The sequence below is a fragment of the Ostrea edulis genome, chromosome 1 (genome assembly GCF_947568905.1).
Source record: "Ostrea edulis chromosome 1, xbOstEdul1.1, whole genome shotgun sequence".
In the NCBI taxonomy this organism is placed as follows: domain Eukaryota; kingdom Metazoa; phylum Mollusca; class Bivalvia; order Ostreida; family Ostreidae; genus Ostrea; species Ostrea edulis.
In genome coordinates this window covers 31098889-31122977 of record NC_079164.1, presented here as the reverse complement: position 1 = coordinate 31122977, position 24089 = coordinate 31098889, and the positions used below count along the sequence as shown (strand labels likewise).

The following is a 24089-nucleotide window of genomic DNA, read 5'->3' as shown; positions in this document are numbered from 1 at the left end:
TTCCTCGAAAAAGAGAGAATGTACTTCGTTGGAAAATATTAAATGTGATATGAGGGGAACATAGGACGTATGTTATATAAAGAGGGGATCTGGAATATCTCATTATAGATTAGATTTTTGTACTTTATTATCGATTTTGTACGATTGATATTGATAGAGAGAGAGAGAGAGAGAGAGAGAGAGAGAGAGAGAGAGAGAGAGAGAGAGAGATTTATAAGCAAAATCACTTATTGTAACACGAACAGATTACGGAATCAACGATGAGAAAGTAGTCTTTATTATCGGGGTGGGGGTGAGCAATGCAATAACGCGTATAATGCATGTTCATCTATTTTATATGTAATGTATACATGTATTTCCATTGTAACATATTCAGGTAGTAATTATTTAAATCATCAAACAGAGAATCATGACGTACAGGTAATACTGACTATTCAGACTGTATCTCCCTGATACTACCAGAGTCTATCCATAAGGTTGATTCCCACTACATGGTACATATAATGTGTATTTGTTAGAGATAAGAATCGGAATAATGGCTTGTCTACGAAATGTTATAATTATCAGTCTATCAGGTAAATCATTTGTTTGATTTATTTTCCATATTTTACATGTACAAAATGTAGCTTGAGAACGTGAAATGAAAATACATTTCAGAATAAGATACGATTTAAGATTTACATCATCAATAAAAAAATATTTGTTTGACGTATCGGAATTTTGTGAGACTTCGTGACCTTATTGACGTGTACTCTGCAGTGTTCCAGGATTCCATGACCTAATATGTTTAATAGACATATGACAATACGAAATATGACATCTATTTTTATATAAGTCGTAATAGATTTAAATTTATCTGCAATGCACAGAAGTCTTTATACCGTAAATTAATTATTGTACAATGCACGTGTTATATAGCAAACTAAGAATTTTTATTCATCTAAAGGTTTGGCGTTCTCGTGTTGTCCTGATGGTTGGAGAAAGGGCAAGAACTCGTGTTATTTCATTAGCCCTGGAAATGCTACATGGTCACAAGCATCGGTAATTTGTTTAGAAAACCTTCAGTTAAGGTTGATCACTACACCTTGAAAAAGTTTATCAAATCAGCACGAAATGATTTAATCATGAAATATATGACGATATGTAGTATATGGAAGCGCATGAGGGCCACATTACGAGGGCTGTTCGATATGTAATGTGTATTGTACGATATCTCAAAAGCATTCGACTCAAATAGTGAAGTGAACATTATATCCCTTCAAAGTATTCTCTGCGGTTTGAAATACATAATTTCAATCTCTGAATCCATTTCTGAAATGCGTCACGGTACGCTGATTTAGGCAGACTTATGAGGCACTGACTGATGGCTGAGCCAAGGGCTTGTCGGGACTTGTAACGACGACCAGATAAGAACTTTTTAAGTTTGGAAAAAGAAAAAAGTCGCATGGGGCTAGATCTGAAGAGTATGGTGGGTGTGGCAAGACGGTAATCTCCGACTTCAAAAATTGCTTCACAACCTGAGATGTATGTGATGGACCATTATTATGAAGTAGACGAACATGCCTTAATCCTGACAAGGACGTCGTTTATGATAACATTTCTTAAGCTTTTTTAGTATAACATCTAGGTAATACCGACCTGTAACACTTTTGCCCTTTGGCACCGGAATTTGTACGACTATATCATCACATGAGAAGAATAAGCAATAAAGAACCTTCTTTGTGCTCATGGTTCTTTTGGCAACTACAGGCCTTCTACCGTGTTTAGTTAACCATATTTTGTTTCCAATTTTTCTTACTGGTTCGAACTAGTGAAGACATGTTTCATCACCAGTAACAATGTTTACAAATTGTCTTTGGTTGAATTTGGGAAACATTTTGAGTAATTGCTTAACGGTTTGTACCCGTACCCATTTTTGGTCATCTGTCAATATATGCGGTGTCTATCTGGTAGAAATCTTTCGTACTTTCAAAATACGCTTCAAAATGAAATGCACCCACGAGAGAAATATGCCAGCAGCTTTGGCAATATCACGAATCGTGTATCTGCCATCACTTTCAATTATTTCCCTGACTTTAGCCTTGCCTGTTACAGTCACAGGTCGACCAGATTTTGCTGCATCTTTGAAGGACTCTGTGCCAGTCAGAAATTTCTTTCTCCACCTACGAACTGTCTCATAAGATACCTTATTAGACCCATAAACTTCCCCCAATTCAGTAAAAACCTACACTACCGATTGACTGAGTTTTGTGCGAACTTTTATATAAGCTCTAATTTCTTCAATTTTCTCAACCCGTTTCCCAACCATTTTTACAACAGTGGTCAACGACTAGCTCTATTAAAATGACTATAAGTTTAAAACTATGTGGAGCTGAAGGCTCGTATTTATACCGTTGGAAAGGTATTGAATAAAGCTATTCAAGAGTATCATCATCCAAGAAATCGTGCAAAGCGTTATCGTGCTGTGGTGCAATACACATTACATATCGAACAGCCCTCGTATTTATTTTTTCTCGCAAAATGTCAACTCTGCACCCATCCACCCAGCCACATGCATATGTACACACACACACACACACACACACACACACACAGAATTATGATTACTTTTCACAATAATCGGTAAGAATATGGGTAAAATATAGAAGAGAAACACGAAAACGTTTAGTAAAGCTTTAGCGCCCATGAAAAGCTTTACACTGAGTAACACAACGATGCTACGTAATGAAAGATAGAGGAATGTTAAAGATAAACTCATCTCGACGTCTTCGTGTTTCCTCTCTCTCTTTCTCTCTCTCTCTCTCTCTCTTTCTCTCTCTCTCTCTCTCTCTCTCTCTCTCTCTCTCTCTCTCTCTCTCTCTCTTAAAGAGAAAGCAATGAAATCTTAAATAACCACAACTGCCCGAAGTAAAGAAATATTGTATTGAGAGAGAGATAGAAGACTCCAAAGTGCGATGGTCACGCCAAAGTGCGATAGTCTGTGCCAAACCCCGATGGTGTGACACGCCAAAGTGCGATAGTACACACCCATGCGCCAAAGTGCAATGGTGTGATACGCCGAGGTCGGTTGGTCCGCAAAACTGAATGGATACAGACTGTACCAACGTTTTTTCACCAAACTCTTAATCGAGAATACATAACTTATCTGAATACCAATTAGTTGTTGCATCATTAAAATCGGTCGCGGTAGCTCAGCGGTAGAGCGTTGCTTCATAACCGAGAAGTCGTGACTTCGTGGCCGCGTTAAACCTAAGACGTTATAATAAGTGGCAATTAATTGCTCTTTCGCCAAACGTTCGGTATTTAGAAGTGAGATATGACCTTAAAAACGGAGTTCCGATGTCACGGCAGGCGTTTGCATGATAAAGAATCCTCACCGCTACGACCCTGAGCACTAAGCGTACGTCTAAATATGTGGTACTTTACCTACAGCTGGTGACGTCTCAATAGGAGTGAAAAATTCTCGACGGAACATAAACAATTAATGAATCAATCGATTGTATTATTAAACACAAAATTTTCAAACTCGCATAGAACGTTTTGCGCTATTGCATACCCCCTCCGGAATTTCTAACAAGTGCATTGAAAGTAATAAATGATAATGAATTAAAACAGATCTTTCGACCACAAATGTACATAGCTGTTCTCACAATCCTCCACAGTTTAAATCTTGCGCTTGCTATCGTTCGTGTCAATCTAAATTAATTACCCGAGTAAACCGAAGATGTTAGTGCCAGCAGATACGAAGATCGTGTAAAATCTACGAAGTCTTCCATCTTTGGGGTCGAATACCCGTAGTGTTATGAGAGGTGCGGGCTTTTGGAAAACATTTCCCGTGGATATATTTCACTGTTCCATGGATTTTGACTTCCCTGGTCGCATGCTGCTATGAGATTTGGTTCCGCAGGTTGTGAGATCAATCCCTGGTAAGGACAGATATTTCTTCACTTAGGGCAGTTCTGTTTATCGATGAGTCCATGTTCCTTTTGGTGATATATATATATATATAGAAGTTGATTCGGCACAGTTGTAAATAAATATTGAAAATCAGAATAACACATTCCATAAAAAACAATCATTTACTGCTAGTGCTTTCTCCATGGAAAAAGCGCTAGCAGTAAATGATTGTTTTTTATGGAATGTGTCATTCTGATTTTCAATATTTATATATATGGCTCCACTTCTTTGGCACACTGTTTTTGGCTATATTTAGCTCTAAAACTTCATAGTTATTTCGGATTTCAAACATTTCGGTTGAGCATCACTGAAGAGACATTATCTGTCGAAATGCGCATCTGGTGCATCAAAATTGGTACCGTATAAGTTTTACATTATGACCCCTGGGTCGAGGCCTCTGCTGGTGGACTGTTAGTCCCCGAGGGTCTCTACAGCCCAGTAGCTAAGTACTTCGTTACTAGCTTGAAAATACAGATGTATATTTAATTGCTGTTATAAAATTTAGAAATTCATTTCAAAATTAAGGATTATCTCCCTCATGCATAGCTCTTATCCTTGGACGAATTTGGCTCCACTTTTTTTGGCACGCTGTTTTTGGCTATATTTAGCTCTAAAACTTCATAGTTTTTTCGGATTTCAAACATTTCGGTTGAGCATCACTGAAGAGACATTATCTGTCGAAATGCGCATCTGGTGCATCAAAATTGGTACCGTATAAGTTTTACATATATATATTTTAAGAACATTTGTCGAGCTTTTAATGGTGAACTGGCTGTAATTAACGATGCAGCAGAAAATGCTCTTCTGGGAAGAATCATCACTAATATAAAAGGTATGTCACTATTATCAACAAGCATTTCTTAACACACTACAAGCGTCATTAATTTGCTTTTATTACTGCAGTAATCTGTGATTAATAGCGTGTCTAACATCCATCAGTATTCTGACAATATTTTAGGCAAAGAAAACATTATCTGCTTTTTTCTATTAATGTCGGTGCTGTAGAGTGAGACTTTTCCCCCAGGGACCTCGCTCTAGAGTGAGCCCACTCTCGGAAGCCCTGCTCTCAAGACCATAAACTGAGATTAGACCTAAGTCCAAATTTCAAATCCATCTAACTTTTGAAATAATTTTCATCAACAAATAAAATTTTCAGTATATGTTTGCATTTCAATTGTTGTATACGCCTGCAGTTTTTTCAACATATGTGCTAGATAAATCTCAAGATACAAGTAATCAACATTTTCACTTAAGTCTATTCTCAGTCTATGGTCTTGGGGCCTGGGGGGCTCACTTTACAAAACACAAGATCCCCAGGGGAATTTATCATTCTAGAACCAGACTTTCCAGGGGAAGACCTACTCTCCCACTTGTTGTAGAGTCATATTTCCCCATCGTAGCTCTTCATCCTACTACATATGAATTCTAACGTGATAAACCTTTGTTCTCGATCTTGCTTTTGCAAGTGCTACGATTACTATTTTGGATATGATCGAATATCGACTTAGCACAGTTGTCGGTCTACACGGAACTTTGAGATAATTATGTCGTAATTAGAGAAAATATCTTGTAATAACTATTTAAATCAACTGTGCATATCAAACTTGTTTGCACAAACTATGAATTGTCCTTAAAGGGTTTATTTCAACGTTGAGTTAAGAAATGAAACTGTTTTTCAATTGGTCGAGTTATCAGATTACAAAATGATCAGAAAAGTTAACAAACATATCTGACAAATCGACATAAGATTTCATTTGAAAAAATATATGATATCAACTTACTTTAATCATCATGTTGATTTCTTTATATTATAGAACGGAAGGATGTTAAAATTTTAAAAAAAAAAGATGGGAAAATATATACATGTATAAACAAGGATTTTCCAAAAAGTAGTTAATGCTCTGACAATTTAATATCTTTTTTCATAAATGTACGTTGATATATCCTAACATATTTGGTATGGAATGATATCCATATACCATTCATCCTTCTGTGTTTAGTATACCAGAAGTGATAGAAGAGTTAGATAGGTTACATGAGGAATGTGTTTTGGTTCCAGCTGACAAAGCTATAGTAACAAAATTGTCTTTGTACGGCTCATTATTACAACTGTATTTTAAACGAACTTTCAAAAGATGAACTTTTTCAAAATCATGCTTCAGTTTCAGACACATGCAAGGTGAAGATAACAAACAGTGATCAATCTCATAACTCCTACAAGCAATACAAAATAGATAGTTGGGCAAACACGGACCCCTGGACACACCAGAGGTGGGATCAGGTGCCTGGGAGGAGTAAGCATCCCCTGTTGACCGGTCACACCCGCCGTGAGCCCCATATCCTGATCAGGTAAACGGAGTTATCCGCAGTCAAAATCAGTGTCCCAAGAACGGCTTAACAATCGGTATGAAACACGTCAGACAGCGTTTGACCCAATGCGAAGTTGTATTAATATTCCAGTCAATTTGATGGATGTATATGAGTTGCGGTACTTATACTGGACTCCTAAACTTCACACAAAAAAACTTACAAAGATGCATTGCTGGATCCAGTAAATGTTCTATCAAGCCTCTCTCTTTGTTCTTCATGAAATTATTAACAGCTGTAAAGGAATAACTGCAAACGTACTGTGTCCTAACATATGCCAGAAGTGGTGTAAATCAAAAGTGGATTCTAAAAACAAATATTAAGAACGTTTAGTAAATTTGAAATCGCAAAACTTTTCTCAAATCAACAACATAACTTTTTGATACATTAAACGACCATTCGTCACGATAAAATAAAGACCAGACTTTTTAACATCATTTTAACATTTTATAACATCATTAGCTTCTTGAACAAAAATGGGAAAAGAAAAATATTCGTATCTAGTGATCAGTCATTCAAAAACTTACTTTGTTAAACACCAATCTGATTCCATCCAAAAGTACTCTAGAGTTGAAATTAAAAATATGTTGGAATTCCTCATAAACAATATCTGCGTAGACTTTGGTGATCAGGTCTTCCAACAGTCTTTTGGAATTCCCATGGGTACAAATTGTGCTACTTTGTTAGCTGACCTGTTTTTAAATTTTTATTAGGCAGAATTTATTCAAAAGCTTCTACACGAGAAAAAAAATCTTGCTGTGGCCTTCAATTCTACATTCAGATGTATCGACGACGTTTTATCTATTAACAATGATAATTTTCATTCATATGTCGATTCGATATATCCCAGTAAAATACAACAGATTCTTCCACATCTGCTTCGTACTTAGATATCTTATTGAAAATAGATATTAACGGTAAACTCACAACTCAACTTTATGACAAACGGAATGATTCCAGCTTCTCCATTGTTAAATTCCCATATTTATGTAGCAATATTCCATTATCACCTGCATACAGTGTTTATATATCTCAACTGATTCGATACGCAAGAGCTTGTTCTCCTTATGATCAGTTTGTAAATCGAGACAGGCTACTGACAAATAAGTTGATGTTGCAAGGGTTTCAACAGTCTCGTTTGAAGTCAGCATATCGCAAATTCTATGGTCGTTAAAGCGATCTAGTCTGCCAATACAACCAGTCGTTGGGTCAAAATCTGTCTCATGTATTTCATACCCATTGTTAGGCCGTTCTTGGCATACTGATTATAATTACGGATTACTCCGTTTACCTGATCAAGATATAGGGCTCACGGCGGGTGTGACCAGTCGACAGGAGATGCTTATTCCTCCTAGGCACCTGACCCCTCCTCTGTTATATCCAGGGGTCAGTGCTTGCCCAACTCTCTATTTTGTTTTTCTTAAAGGAGTTATGAAATTGATCACTGTTGGTTATTTTCACCTTTTCATCCAATTGCTAAATAATTTATTTCAAAGCATTAATAATATAGTCTTTTGTGATGATCTATAAACATTCAATAATATTAGTTTGATAATATTTCGGCATTATGACACTGTGCGTTGAACGCGACGCAAAATGCAAAAAAGAAAAATATAATAATTTTTCATCGTCATTTTATATTTGTGCTGTTACTTGGAATTTCCGTATGTTGTTCGGTTATTGGTGTCTGTTTTTGCACTCGGTTTATCGAACATTTAAATTTTTGTTTTTGATTTTAACTATTAATTTTCCTTTTAGATAAATCCAAACAAACAAACGTTTTCTAGTATTTCTATGCTTTCTCTATAACTTCTTTAATATATAGAGTTATACAGTGATTATTAAGTGACAGTGATTATAAAGTTAATGTGTAAGCTAATGTTTTCTTTTTTCTTCAGAAAATTAGAAGAATCAACCGTTGATACAATAGATGAGGTATTATCAAATTTTGTAAACTAATATATTATTACTTATCAAAACCACGTCTACTTTTATCGACGATAGAAGCAAGGTTGAAGGTTATAGTCTTACCCAGTATGCCGTGCAATAACCATGTACTTAACAATTATCCCGAGCTTTGTTTTAAGGCAAAACGTTTACTTTTTTCTTATGCTAGCCTTCCACACATTGGTAAGTCTCAGGTACAGGGAAAGATTTCTTGGGGAGTGAGAGGAGAAAGTAAGGCCCAAAAGTGAGTTTTGTAATCCCTGGGGGAAGACTCACTCTAGATCTGGGGGAAATAGTGACTCTAAGGGGAAGTGTGGCTCTAGAGTGACCCCTTTCTGGGAAATTCTCACTATTAAACGAGGATACCGGGGAGAAGGAGACTCGCTCTACAACACCGGCTTCTAAATATCGTTTTCAAAATAGATCACAATGAAAAGATATTAGGAATCCCTGGATGCATGAATTTTATAGGAGCTTTCAAGAAAGACTTTTGGATAGACGGATCGGATGCTGTGACAGAAGGGATATGGTACTGGGCTTCAACCATGGAAAACTTTGGATACACAAACTGGGGGATCGGCGAGCCTAACAACCAAGGAGAAGTGGAGGATTGTGTGGAATTTTACTTATTAGATTTCGTGTGGAACGATGATCACTGCAACACTCTTAATCACTTTATCTGTGAAAAAGAGTGAGTAGCGATTTACCTGAACTTCTTCACATCTTTAAGGCTCTTGTTTTGTTTGTAATGTTGAGACAAGTGCTCATTCCGTCGTAGAAAATACCATAACGATCAGAACTTTTTCTCTCTCTAGTTTGTTCAAAACGAGGGTAGATGTATAAAAAAAAGATCAATATATTGTACATATGGTATCAGATTGTAACGAATACAAATCTAACATTCTCCAGTTTCTGGGAAATTTCTATCTTTAAAGGGACAGTATAGCTTATTTTACTGCTTTGTATTTATTCTCACCCCTTTATTCCTTTTTGATATTATTCTTTTTAAAAGATGAATGACATTTCTCAATTTTAAAGAGACACTACAGCTCATTTTCCACATTTTAATAAAGTGTTTTTAGTTCACCTGAACCGAAGGTTCAAGTGAGCTATTCTGATCACATTTTGTCCGGCGTCCGTCTGTCTGTCTGTCCGTCTGTCTGTCTGTCCGTCTGTCTGTAAACTTTTCACATTTTCGACTTCTCCAGAACCACTGCGCCAATTTCAACCAAACTTGGCCAAAAGCATCCTTGGGTGAAGGGCTTTCAAGTTTGTTCAAATGAAGGGCCATGTCCCTTTCAAAGGGGAGATAATCACAAAAATGCAAAAATAGGGTGGGGTCATTTAAAAATCTTCTTCTCAAGAACCACTGGGCCAGAAGAGCTGAAATTTACCTGAAAGCTTCCTGACATATTGCAGATTCAAGTTTGTTCAAATCATGGCCCCCGGTGGTAGGATGGGGCTTCAAGGGGGGATCAAAGTTTTACATACAAATATATAGGGAAAAACTTTAAAAATCTTCTCAAGAACCACTAAGCCAGAAAAGCTGAGATTTACATGAAAGCTTCCTGACATAATGCAGATTCAAGTTTGTTCAAATCATGGGCCCCTAGGGTTGGATGGGGCCACAATAGGGGATCAAAGTTTTACATACAAATATATAGGAAAAATCTTTAAAAATCTTCTTCTCAAGAACCACTAAGCCAGAAAAGCTGATTTTTACATGAAAACTTTCTGACATAGTGCAGATTCAAGTTTGTTCAAATCATGGCCCCCGGGGATAAGATGGGGCCCCAAGGGGTGGATCAAAGTTTTACACACAAATATATAGGAAAAATCTTTAAAAATCTTCTTCTCAAGAACCACTAAGCCAGAAAAGCTGAGATTTACATGAAAGCTTCCTGACATAATGCAGATTCAAGTTTGTTCAAATCATGGGCGCCTGGGGTTGGATGGGGCCACAATAGGGGATCAAAGTTTTACATACAAATATATAGGAAAATCTTTAAAAATCTTCTTCTCAAGAACCACTGAGCCAGAAAAGCTGATTTTTACATGAAAACTTTCTGACATAGTGCAGATTCAAGTTTGTTCAAATCATGGCCCCCGGGGATAAGATGGGGCCCCAAGGGGGGATCAAAGTTTTACACACAAATATATAGGAAAAATCTTTAAAAATCTTCTTCTCAAGAATAGCAAAGCTGTGATTAATCATATTTATATGGAAGCATCTTCAGGTAGTGTAAATTCAAGTTTGTTCAAGTCATGCCCCCAGGGGGTAGGGAGGGGCCACAATAGGGGTTCAAAGTTTGACATTGAAATATTTAAAAAAAAATATATGTTCAAAAATCTTCATCTCAAGAAGAGCATAGTAATGATTAGTCATTTTAATGTAAAAGCATTATCAGGTAGTGCAGATTAAAATTTGTGGAATTCATGGTCCCCTGGCGAAGGTTGGGGCCACATAGAAGATCGATTTTTTTTTTTTTTTTTTTTTTTTACATAGGAATATATAAGGAGGAGTGTTTAAGAAATTTTACATAGGAATATATAGGAAAAAATGTAGATAAATTTTCAATTTTTTCTGCTCTTGTTAATTTTGCATCCAAATAAATCTAGTGACATAATTTCATTTTTTTCTTCATTTATAAATTAAGAAGAAGAAAACTCGCCGTCGATTCCTTTTGAACAACTTGGTGAATATCATTAATCTTGGCACCAAAAATCTTTGACTGAAGGGCATTCAATTGTTATAATTACACACTTAATGCACATATTTACAACGTGTATGACCCCCTATTGATTTTCTGGTCACACCTGCCATGTTGGGTTTAAAACATAAACACTCTTTTCTCAGGTGAGCGATGTGGCCCATGGGCCTCTTGTTTAAAACATGTATTGATAAAATGATAAAATTCATATCGATACTGACAATTTTGAACAATTGGGATGCATCAATTTACTCTCAACTGCGCTTTGAAGATCGTTCGGAATTCAAAGGTTTCTTCATTCTGACTCGGACTTTTGAATGCTTATTTACATCATGTGGTTTTGAATGACAGCAAAGGTGTTGTGTAGGAAATTATTTAAATTCCCCTTCAAGGAGGTCCACACTCACCTTTCAAGTATAAGAGTATTCCCTGCTCCTTAAAATAAGTAATTATATCAATCATTATTTCAACAGAAACCCTTCCATGTTCCCATTGACCGATGATTTTACAACTAACACGTGTCGTGTTCAGATAAAAATAGCACTTACTTTTAAAAGTAGTGTCTTCGCAGCTAATCTCAATGGCAGATTTAGGGGGGGGCAGGATCCCCCTCCCTTTTTACGCCACAGATTTTGAATGAAAATCCAAATTTTGCACCAGAGTGGCCGATTACTGTGGCTAATCTTTGACTTTCACACCCCCTTCGGAAATCCTAGATCCGCCACTGAGTTACATGGGTTTCTCCGAACTCTTTGTTTTCCAACGGTCAAACTGATACCATGGTAAATTTTATTTCTCGTATGAGTTTTATCTTCTATTTTTACCTCTTTTCTCACAGAATCTGTCAAAATTCTAGATCTATCAACTACACTTTCTCTCACTGGACGACATGCTGCACTGTTTACTGTCTATGCGCATTCGTCTGAAGACTGAAAGGAGGAGACTCGATATTTTTTGTATAGGCCATCAAAAAGTATTAATTTTTACGTTAAAACGATAATATTTAACTTTAGATAAGTGTTATTTTCGCAAAGTTCATACTTTCAACAATGCAACAAAAATTGAGAAAGCGCTAGGAAAATTGTCATTTCATGATTTTTGCGCAAAATGAGCTGTAGTGTCTCTTTAAAATGATTGCATGTTCGTAAAAAGTTACTTTTGGAGATAACTTATATTTGTCCAGGAAGCAAATATTCAGGAGACATAAATTGAAGACTAATTGTTTTAAACTGGACATAAATAAAATATATTCCAGTTTAGAATAGGAATTCACAGAGTAACGTATTATTGATCATTGCGCATTCAATATGTCATTCGATTTCAGATTGTCCTCTAGTTTGGCAGGAGAACTTATTGGATGATACGTGAATTTTGTAAAAATAATCCTAATAAACACCAATAATTGCGTTCTCTTCCAAAGTCAGTTCTATTTGGGGAAAAAAATTGCGGAATTCTTCATTGTTCTTGCAACAACAAAAACAAAACACCAGAAAAGAAAGGAAAATACACATGTGGATCATTCTACCGAGACTTCAGCGTACCTTTAAAGTTAGCTTTCTTTCCATATGTCAACCTAAAACGAAAAACTGCTAAAAAAAAAAAAAACTCTGTATGGTTATTTTGAAAATTTATGATGTTATCTATCCTCCTTGATTCCAATATCTATATTCACTATTTGTCGTGTCTCTTTTTATATATTGTATCTCTAACTAGTTTTGTACATTAATTTACATACAAATGTATGTTACTATTTTACCTCATGTACCAATAATGGTATGAGAGAATAAGATAAGTTGAGATTCCATACGGGTATAAGGGAAATCGCTGAAATTACTCGCGTATTACGTCATCACTTTTGGTGACGACAAGGTTTCTACACGTTCTCATAAGTTGTGGAGCGGCGTCTACACACTTTTAGCTTTTACGATAAAAATTACCCGAATGAAGTATGGAAAAATTTAATTTTAAACATTATATAGGATCTCTAGTTTCATTTAAACGTATTTTGAACATGCACATGGTGTTTATATCTCTCAACTGATTCGATATGCAAGAGTTTGTTCTGCGTATAGTCAGTTTTTAAATCGAGGCAAGCTACTGATAAACAAGTTGATGGTACAGGGGTTTCAACAGTCTCGATTGAAGTCAGCATTTCGCAAATTCTATGATCGTTATAACGATCTAGTTCATCAATACAACCTATCATTGGGTCAAATGCTGTCTGACGTGTTTCATACCGATTGTTAAGCCGTTCTTGGGACACTGATTTTGACTACGAATAACTCCGTTTACCTGATCAAGATATAGGGCTCATGGCTGGTGTGACCGGTCGACAGGGGATGCTTACTCCTCCTAGGCACCTAATTCCACCTCTGGTGTGTCCAGGGGTCCGTGTTTGCCCAACTATCTATTTTGTATTGCTTATAGGAGTTATGAGATTGATCACTGTTCGTTATCTTCACCTTTCATGCTTATCCATTACATGTAACTGCGCGAAGTCCTCGTACGCATTATTTTACATCATGAAAATCTCAACAGACAACATCCAAAAACGGGTATGTGTAAATATTGTACAGTACCAGTACTCGTTTGAAATATCAACCTATCTAATAAATGAAATTGAACATAATTTGATAATGACTGAAAGGTAGAGATTTCTCACAATAAAAGTTTCCTTAACTTTGCTAAACCGTGCTGGTACATGTAATTAGTATTGTAAAAACTTGTATGAGTAAGTGTTAGCTGGACCAAGATTTGTATAATTCACCGTGATATTCCAGAGTACAACATTAGCGTAATACCATTTTCTTCCTTGAAAATTATTCCATCCATACTAATATTATGCAAAGTATCTGTTAAAGTAAAGGACGGATATTCATTACATGTACACACTGACGGTGTAAGGCTTTTAATTATATATTTGTTATTTAACCATTGACCACAAGGGCCATGTTGTAGAACATTTTATTTCGGTAGTTTTACATTAAATTGCTTCATAAAGAATATCTGGAGGTCAGGTTTCTATCTGTTATAGGTATATTCGAATGGGGGAAACGTGGTGTTTCAAATCTCCCCCCAAGCACCAGTAACTCAATGTGCATGAGATTGTCGGAACAACATACATGTAGGCAAGATAAAATTCAAACAAAAAGATAAAAGGAACTGACATTTTATTGTGATACTAATAACTACAACCAACTCAGCTGGTTTTATGGAAGGTTGCAAGAAAATAGATGTTCCTTCAATTCTCCAAGAGGGTAAAACGAGAAATCGTTTGTAGACAAACTGGCTGCCTTGAGGAAATCCAACACATTCGAGCGCAACCAGGTCGCGCATATCACGTGTACATCACACCCACGTGACTCATGGCGCATTATCGTTATAAGATTTGAAATGAATTACTATATCAAAGAAGGAAAACATTTCACAACAATCTATCACCATTGTGCTTTTAACAACTTTCAAAGGATAAAAATAATGATTACATTAGATATCAACAAAGAGTCAGAGCTCACTCTCTAAGCACTGTTGTTCTACCGTAATCTTTAATTCATAGATAATTTTTTTTTAAAAAAACCATGTGATATAAAATACTACAAGTGATAATTCATAAAATACCTGTGGTTTAAGAAAGGAAAAGAAAGATTTATTCCTAATTTGGTCAATGAAAATCAGATACATCAAAAATGAAATAAAAGGAAAAATATGAAAACAGAAAGGTTTTCCGAATTAGATGTTGTAATTAATCAACGTTATGTTTTTCTTTTTACAAAATTAAACATGAAATAATGAGGAATATAGATGAAAACATCCTTTACAAAATACCTCACGAATGAAATCTTACAGAACCAAAACCCAAACGGTAATAATCATAAACTTGCATTTCACTTTCTCTTAAAAATAAAGGATAGCACACAAAGTAATCATCAATAAAAAGTACTCGCTGACAACAATCTGGTAAGTGCAAGCGTACATTCTACCAAGTATAAAACCGGACACACGTACATAGAAAACATGTACTTTTTTAAAACTTTCATGAATGCCCAATAAAACGATTTACTTCCGAAACCTGATGGTCCATTCTGCAACACTGGAAAAAAAACACTTGACTCCAAATTCTACTGTCAGCTGCTGTTGGTTTAAATTCAAGTCTTCTACGAGCACCTCATCGACACTTGCAATCACTTTCGCAAAAAATCATACAAGAAAATAAATAATTACATATAAATATTCTTCAGTAACAGACAAAACAGCTCTACAGAGCCAACACAAAATATGGGGCACAAAATGACAGGAGAAAACGAAAACAACAGCGTCTTAACGAATTCAATTAGATATCATATTATTAACCAACCCTGTTGTCCGTGCGATTGGTGTAAAGGGAAAGTATAAACTTTCAGAAGCTCATTCAACAGCAATGTGTTCAGCAAAAATTTATAACAAAACCATATTAGGTCATCATTCACACAGTGTATTTCTGGAATGAACAAAGGGGCGATTACAAACTCACGTGTCACACTTTCATATGATTAAATGGAGGTTTAACTATAAATGTAATTGATTAATGAAAAATGACAGCATTCAAGAAAACAGTCCTGAATAAAAAAAATTAGGGAGAAGATGAAATATTTGTACAATTTTACAGACAAAAAAATCACCAAATATATTTGTTAAACAAGTATTTGTAGCATTTAAGTAATGATATTATCATGTAGGTTTAAAACAATAGCGAAAATTTGTTGAAAGTGAAATGAAATACTAAGACTTCGTCATGCTTAGTAGTTATAATAAATATGTAAATAGAAAATCCCAGTCTTTGGATGGTTAAAAATTGGAGATCTTTAGCAATAAAAATCCATATGAAAATCGTCTAGATTCTTCAAGACTCATGAATGGTCACTTCACACAGAGTTCCTAGAACTTCAAAAATCTGTCGTCACGGACATGCCGTTTCTCAATCACAATAATTTTCAGCAAATGGTACGAAACATTTCACAATACTATCGACCAACAAAAGGGAAACAGATGAACAGTTTGACATAAAAGGACACACAACTTTGGGATAAAAACCTGTGTTAACATTTACCATAGTAACATGGTCTTTTAAACAAATATACGGAAAAGCAGGTGAACACAGTCTTTAGTACATACGACCACTGCATTGCATTTTGCACGGTTGAATGGCCGTTCTTGTCAGAGCCTCCACTTCAAACTATTTTCTGAAGATTCCACAGCATGCACATCGAACCCGATCCCGCATAGTGTTGTGCTTAGCACTTTCAAAAAACCGAAATCCTAATTCTGCTTCCCGTGCCATCAAGAGAGAAGGTTGAAAAACATCCCAGCAAGACTGAGATTCAGAGCTATTACTAGGACCAATAACTGGCGTTGTTGGACAAAATCCTACATAAAAAGAAAACGACATAATTCAAGTCTTCAAAGCTCAATATCTGTCATGTACCGGTGTGCTAGAAAACTTTGAATGAAAATCATTATATAGAAATTCATAAACATCCATATTTGATTTTTAGTATCAAAACAAACACAATGTAGAAAAAAAAAACGTCTCACAGCAAATAGAAATACAAAAGGCCAATGGGCCACAATGCTCACCTTTGTTGCTGTTTTTCATAAGATTTTAAACAAAGAATAATTTACACTGTTTAATCCCACGAAAAAAATTGAACCCATATCATGAACCCATCTAAGCCAAACGGGGTCATGACTTAACCCAATCCACACAACATAAGGATATTCCCCGATATTCGTTTATCATGTCAAATCGTATCCCCAATTTTAGCCTCATCCTAACCCTTTGTTCCATATTTCTTTTTTTTAAAAACATTTACAAATGTCTCCTATACATTCTCATGTAAACCTTTGATTCCGTTTTGTGGCCCAAACCTACCTCCAGGGCATTGCTTTAAGGAAATTCGAATTTCTACTAACCGAGGATGCGTGCATGTTAGTATCACTAACCCTGGCTCTGCTGCTCTTGAGAATAATATTTTGAAAGAGTTATGCTTGTGTAAACATTTGATCCCCTATTAAGGACCTATCATATCCCCCAGGCCCGGATTTGAATAAATATGAATCTAAACTACCTTAGGATGCATTCATACTAACCTCAGTAACCATGGCACTGTACTGCTACTCTAGGGGAGATTTTAAGTGTAAGGGGAGAACATTTTTTATATAAAAAAAAAATAAGTTGTATCAGATGGGATTCGAACCGGATGCCGAGAGAAGGTCGCGTGTGATGAACGATAGGCATTAACCTCTGCGCCATTGAGACTCTGCAACTACTTAGATATTTTTGGTATTCTGTGTGTCTGATTAGTATTGTAAAATTAATTATAATTGACTTTGAAGAGTATTATATTCTATTAATTTTGGGTAAAAGTATCTCTTGTTGAGTTAAAATAATTTCGTGTAATATTTTTCACACTTATGAAGACGGTCAGTGATTGGTCAGTATGTGTAATAATAGAACCTGCTATTGGCGGTATTTTTGCACGAGATACAGAACAACAAAGACGTGTCTGATGTTGTGTAAGTTTTTGGTGATATATTTGTCATTTTCAAGTACACAATAATTTGTCAGTGAATATTTTGAGTGCATAGATTCACTATATCGTGTGCAAGGTATTGTAAGAGATTCTTTGCTAAACAATGCTGTTAGGAAGCAGAATTCAATATTTAGCATTTGCTTTAATCAGACATATAGAATTGAGAACTAGTTTGTAGCTTAATGTTTTCTATTTATACTTAATGGGAGAATATAATTAAGTTTACATACATGCACTTCGGTGACACAACGGTGTTTGAGTTATATGTGTGTTTCAGTATATTTACAGTGTTTATTTTATTAATAGGTCTAAATGTAGGTGATCAATGTATTACGTTGACCTTGACCTGTCGTGGTGGCCATTTTTTGGGCCGGATATTGCGTGCCTTGTTTAGGTTTGTGAACTTTGCGTATTTGCAATTGCTATTTGTTCATGTTGCTAATTATGCATGTTTATAATACATGTACTACATATGAATCCTTGCAAAGGAAATATGTTTGTATATATGATTGAGGTCAAGCAAATCTTGTACATTGGTTAAGTCACTAGAACAAATTATAATGTGTTTTTATTTATTTATATTTATAGGAGCACTGTCATTGATTCATTCATTGATTCATCATTGATTGATCACATTACACTACAACTGTGAATAAAAGGTGAAAAGAACTTGTGTGTTACAAATGGCGTCGTGGACAGGATTCACTTCGATTTAGTGTTCGTGTGACAGTGTGCAATACTCGACGAGTCATGGAGCAGCTCATCCAAGGCCTCGTTGACAAAGTTAAGGCCTTAGAAGCCAGGGAGACACAGGAACATCAGGCAAATCTGGATATGAAGAAGGAGTTGCACCAATTTCAGAAAAAATTAAAATCTTACGAGGAGAAGGAGTCTAGAGAGAAACCTGCACCAGTTGTGTATGTGAAAAGTGAGAGGAAATTTCAAAAATTCAGTGGACGTCCTGAGAAAGATACAGATCCGGATGTCAACGACTGGATAACCGAAATGAGGGAACACGTAAGAGCAACAACATCCAAAGACGGTCATGCAGATTTTGTGATGGACCATTTGGCTGGTAGTGCAAAAACAGAAGTCCGCTTACTTCCTATAGAGCAACGGAAAACCGGCGAGGAAATCTTAAACATTTTAGAACAAATTTTCGTCACTAAAGATACTGTTTCACAATTACTACAGAAATTCTACCAACGGGATCAAAAAGACAGTGAAACGCTTGAAAATTACTCGCGTGTACTACTGCAGATGATGGAACGAATCAACAGACGAGTCGACAAGAAAATGCAAATTTTGGACATTAATATAACCGAACGTTTCATAGATGGAATCAAAGACAGAACAGTCGGTCAAGAACTTAGAAAGATCGTAGTTGAAAAAGGACCTATTCCATTTCAAGAATTTCGTTTGCGTATGTTGAAATGGGTAGATGACAACCCCCCGAAAGAGCGGAAAGTGTGTGCTTCAGCATCAGTGTCAACAGAACGCACAGACGCATGGAAGGAACTTTTGCAAAAACAACAACTTATGCTTGAAAAACAACAGGAACAAATTAACGCATTACAAAACACACTAGAGAAGGTGAACGAAAAAAAACCATATTCTAGCCCGAATGGACGAGGACGAGGCAAAGGGAACAACAAGGATATTTTTTGTTATACGTGTACTGGTAAAGGACACTTTGCTCGTGACTGTCCCAGTCGTCCCAATAAGAAGAGCAAACCGAAGAGTGACCCAAATGGAAATCCCCCACAGTAGCGAGCCGTCTAGTGGAGGGTCAGGACAAAGGCTCAACAGACAACATTAAAAATAAAATTCAAAATGCAGTCAGGGACTGTCCGGTGACATCAGTGGAAATAAATGGACATAGTGTTGACTGTTTATTGGATACAGGAGCAGAGGTGTCAACAGTCTCAGAACTATTTTATAATCAGTTTCTACAGAAAACTAGTATAATGGACACTACCAAGTTTTTACGACTTACTGCCGCGAATCAGGAGCAAATTCCGTATTTAGGATATATAGAAGTGACTCTAAAAATACAAGACAGTGTGTTCAGTAACGTGGGCATGTTAGTTGAAACTGTGACAAAAGACCCAAATGCTATTCAAGTGATATTAGGATGTAATGTATTAAAGAACATCAGAACTTCAGAACATTCTTGTTCGTTAATGGATAACCCAGTATGGAATAATGTCATGTCTGTCTTAACTTTAGCCGACAAGGAAAACTCTGTAAAAATTGGACTTGTTAAAGTTGCTGGTACAGAGTGTGTTAGAATTCCCGCTAATTCGATGAAAGTTGTCATGGGATCTACAAGACAAAACAAGCGGAACGAACCCTACACTGCAGTTGTACAGGCTGTCACTGCAGAAAATGGATCTCTGCCGAGAAACGTCATGGTGATAGACACTCTTGGTGTTGTTGACAATGGAAGAATTCCAGTTAGGATAATAAACATTGGGCATGAAGACGTTTGGATTCAACCAAAAAGTCGCATCGGTACGTTACACCTTGTTGATATTTTGAAATCCACAGAGGATGAATATGTTGTTGACATTGAGAAATCTGAAATCAACATCCGTAGAGTTTCAACGTCGCCTTATACAGATTCATTTGATGTTGAAAACATTTTATCTGACTTGGATGTGGGACATGAAACATTCACAACAGAACAAAAGGATAAACTACGTGAACTGTTTGTCAAACATCATGATGTTTTCGCCAAAACTGACGAAGACTTAGGATATACACAAACTGTCACTCATCCTATTACCTTGACAGACGATCAACCAGTAAAAATTCCTCATCGTAGGATACCACCAAATCAGATAGTGGAAGTGAAACAACACATAGAAAACTTACTAAATCAAGGAATAATCCGAAAGAGCATCAGTCCTTACGCATCGCCTGTGGTGATAGTTAGAAAAAAGGACAATAGTATCAGACTCTGTGTTGATTATAGAGCTCTCAATACGAAAACGATAAAGGATGCATACCCTTTACCGAGGATAGAAGAAGCATTAGATGTGTTGAATGGAGCCAAATACTTCAGCAGCATAGATCTAATACAAGGATATCATCAAGTGGCCGTCAAAACTGAGGATATTCCAAAGACAGCATTCCGAGTAGGAACTGGAGGACTGTTTGAGTATGTGAGAATGCCGTTCGGTTTGTGTAACAGTCCGGCAACGTTCCAAAGACTGATGGAAGCGTGTCTCGGTGATGAAAACTTTGATATTCTTGTACTGTATTTAGATGACATTTTGGTATTTTCACGGACTATAGAAGAACACATTCTTAGACTGGACAAAGTGTTTACCAAACTTAAGTTACATGGACTTAAAGTGAAAATGTCAAAGTGTCATTTCTTCCAGAAGGAGGTTAGGTTCTTAGGACATATCGTGTCCGAGAACGGTGTTGCAACCGACCCAGATAAAACAGCAGTAATCCGATCATGGCCCATTCCAGTCACCGAAAAACAACTACGTTCATTCCTTGGACTGGCTAGTTATTATCGTAAGTTTGTACAGGGATTTGCCAGTATCGCATCTCCTCTCCATTCTTTATTGTCTAAACCGAAAAACACCAAACTGAAATCCGAACAATTTCAAGCACTATGGACTGAAGAGTGTACTCGGGCATTCGAAACATTGAAAGAGAGACTTACGTCTGCACCAGTGTTGGGATTTCCTGATTTCACTCGAGAATTCATCTTGGAGACGGACGCTAGTCTTGAAGGTCTTGGAGCCGTTTTGTCGCAAGAGACACCAAATGGTAAAGTAGTGATTGCCTACGCATCAAGATCACTCAGAAAAGCAGAGAAAAACATGGAGAAATATAGTTCTATGAAACTGGAATTATTAGCACTCAAGTGGTCAGTTAGCGAAAAATTTCGGGACTACCTTCTTGGATCGAAATTTATTGTGTATACTGACAATAATCCGTTAAGTTATATCCACAAAGCCAAGCAGCGTGTCGACGCAACTACAATGCGCTGGATCGGAGAATTGGCTCAGTTCAACTTCTCGGTGAAATACCGTTCTGGAAGGGTCAATCGAAATGCGGATGCTCTGAGTCGACGACCTATTTCATCGGAGATAGAAAGTGTTGTGGATACACTAAACAGGATTACGCAGAGTACATCATTGGAGGTGTTAAAGGGAAGCATGAACTATATTGGTGAAGAAGCAGCTAACGTTCAGTTGCGTTCCGTGTGTGCGACAGCTACATTACCTGAATTTATCCCAACAGACATTGCGGCACTTCAGGAACATGATCCGGTCTTAAGTAGAGTGCGTTATTGGATGGATCGAGACGATAAACCGTCAGTTTATGAATTGAAACAGGAGCACAAAAGTGTCAGGAAACTACTTAATCAAAGAGACAGACTATTTTTTGAGAACTCTGTGATATTCAGGAAAATTCAGGATGAAACAGGAGAACAGAATCAGCTTTTGCTTCCGGAAGTTCTAAAACAAAAAGTTCTACAGAGTGTTCACAATCATGCGGGACACCAAGGCATTGAAAAGACATATTCATTGCTAAAGAAAAGATGTTTCTGGCCAAGCATGCTACAAGATGTTCAAAAATGGTGCAAGTCCTGTGAGAGATGTTTGATAGGGAAGGCTCCCCTTCCTGCCATTAACCCCCCAGTCAGCAATCTTATGGCATACAAACCCTTAGAAATTCTCGCTATTGATTTCACAGTGTTGGAAAGGTCGTCAGATGGACGTGAAAACGTGTTAATTATGACGGACATATTTACCAAATTTACGCAAGCTGTAGCTTGCAAGGATCAAAAAGCAACAAATGTGGCAAAAATCCTTGTTAAAGACTGGTTTGTCAAGTTTGGCGTTCCAGCACGTATACATAGCGACCAGGGACGAAACTTTGAAAGTTCTGTTGTCCGAGAACTGTGTAATTTTTATCGTATAGAAAAATCACGCACAACGCCTTATCACCCTGAAGGCAACGGACAATGTGAGCGATTCAATCGCACCATGCATGATCGCTTAAAAACGTTACCACCTGAAAGAAAACAGAGATGGCCGGAGTATCTTCCAGAGTTGGTTTATATATACAACTCCACAGTGCACTCATCTACGGGATACTCTCCACATTTCTTGTTCTTTGGTCGAGAACCTGTCTTACCGGTGGACTTCCTCCTTGGAACCAGGAATTCGTCAAGTAGTGATGCTAACGTACCTGTATCCTTTGATGATTGGTTAGAGAGCCACAAAAAGAGGATGTGTGAAGTCTACGAGTGTTCATCCGCTAACTTGAGGAAATCGGCTGAACAAAGGAACAAACAGAGGAACAAAAAGTCTACAGATTCATTTATTCCGATAGGAACCCGAGTTCTAACGAAGAACAGAGTTCTTGGACGCAACAAGATACAAGACACGTGGTGTTCCACTCCGTATAAAGTTGTGAAATATCTTGGTGATAATGTGTATTCTATTCAACTCGCGGATGGATCTGGTCCAATAAAAAACGTCACTAGGAAGGAAATTTTAGACACCGGTGAAAAAGTGACCGCTAGTAGTGATGATTCCGAGACGGAGGATTCAGATAGTGATTACATTCCAGAACAAATACAAGAAGTGATCCAGGCTGAGGAGTCGTCGAGTCATCGCAAATCAGACGAAGAGTTCGTTGAACCAGAACAGCCGCGCCGGAGTAAACGAACAACGGCTGGAAAACATTCCAATCCGTTTAAATTACCGCAAAGTGTCGTGTCGTCAAACTCTTGTAATCAGATTTCGGTCCAGAATTCAAACTTTAAGGAACTTAGTGATGCTATTGTGAATCTTGGTGTTACATTAAGCGCAACCCTTAGTGATTCTTGGACTAAACAAAGTCAGAATAGAGACATAGTTTAGAGTGTCTTGTGCAGAAAGAAATATTGTATATATTTTTAAAATTTATTTTGATGTCAATGTTTACATATTTTTAGAGTTGAAGTAAATTTTCCCATTGCTGTGGTAAGCAATGATAAAAAGTTGGGAGATTTGTAAGGGGAGAACATTTTTTATATAAAAAAAAAATAAGTTGTATCAGATGGGATTCGAACCGGATGCCGAGAGAAGGTCGCGTGTGATGGACGATAGGCATTAACCTCTGCGCCATTGAGACTCTGCAACTACTTAGATATTTTTGGTATTCTGTGTGTCTGATTAGTATTGTAAAATTAATTATAATTGACTTTGAAGAGTATTATATTCTATTAATTTTGGGTAAAAGTATCTCTTGTTGAGTTAAAATAATTTCGTGTAATATTTTTCACACTTATGAAGACGGTCAGTGATTGGTCAGTATGTGTAATAATAGAACCTGCTATTGGCGGTATTTTTGCACGAGATACAGAACAACAAAGACGTGTCTGATGTTGTGTAAGTTTTTGGTGATATATTTGTCATTTTCAAGTACACAATAATTTGTCAGTGAATATTTTGAGTGCATAGATTCACTATATCGTGTGCAAGGTATTGTAAGAGATTCTTTGCTAAACAATGCTGTTAGA

General features: G+C 36.7%; 2 protein-coding genes across 5 annotated transcripts in view; one reads left to right on the top strand and one right to left on the bottom strand.

Annotated features, from left to right (window-relative positions):
- The first annotated feature begins 516 nt into the window (after positions 1–516).
- On the top strand, positions 517–12394 carry LOC125663994 (perlucin-like). Its single transcript, XM_048896487.2, has 5 exons — positions 517–575; positions 947–1041; positions 4699–4789; positions 8743–8962; positions 12307–12394. The coding sequence occupies exons 1-5, from the start codon at positions 536–538 to the stop codon at positions 12341–12343; spliced, it is 483 nt and encodes a 160-aa protein (XP_048752444.1). The 5' UTR covers positions 517–535; the 3' UTR covers positions 12344–12394.
- Positions 12395–14135: 1741 nt separating this feature from the next.
- Positions 14136–24089, bottom strand: part of LOC125663990 (junctophilin-1-like) — a 58577-nt gene continuing 48623 nt past the window's right edge. For all 4 annotated transcript variants that reach the window (XM_048896483.2, XM_048896482.2, XM_056140250.1 and 1 more), the window contains one exon: positions 14136–16385. In XM_048896483.2, the coding sequence (XP_048752440.2) occupies positions 16299–16385 (87 nt within the window). In that variant the 3' untranslated portion in view covers positions 14136–16298. The remainder of the gene's footprint in view (positions 16386–24089) is intronic.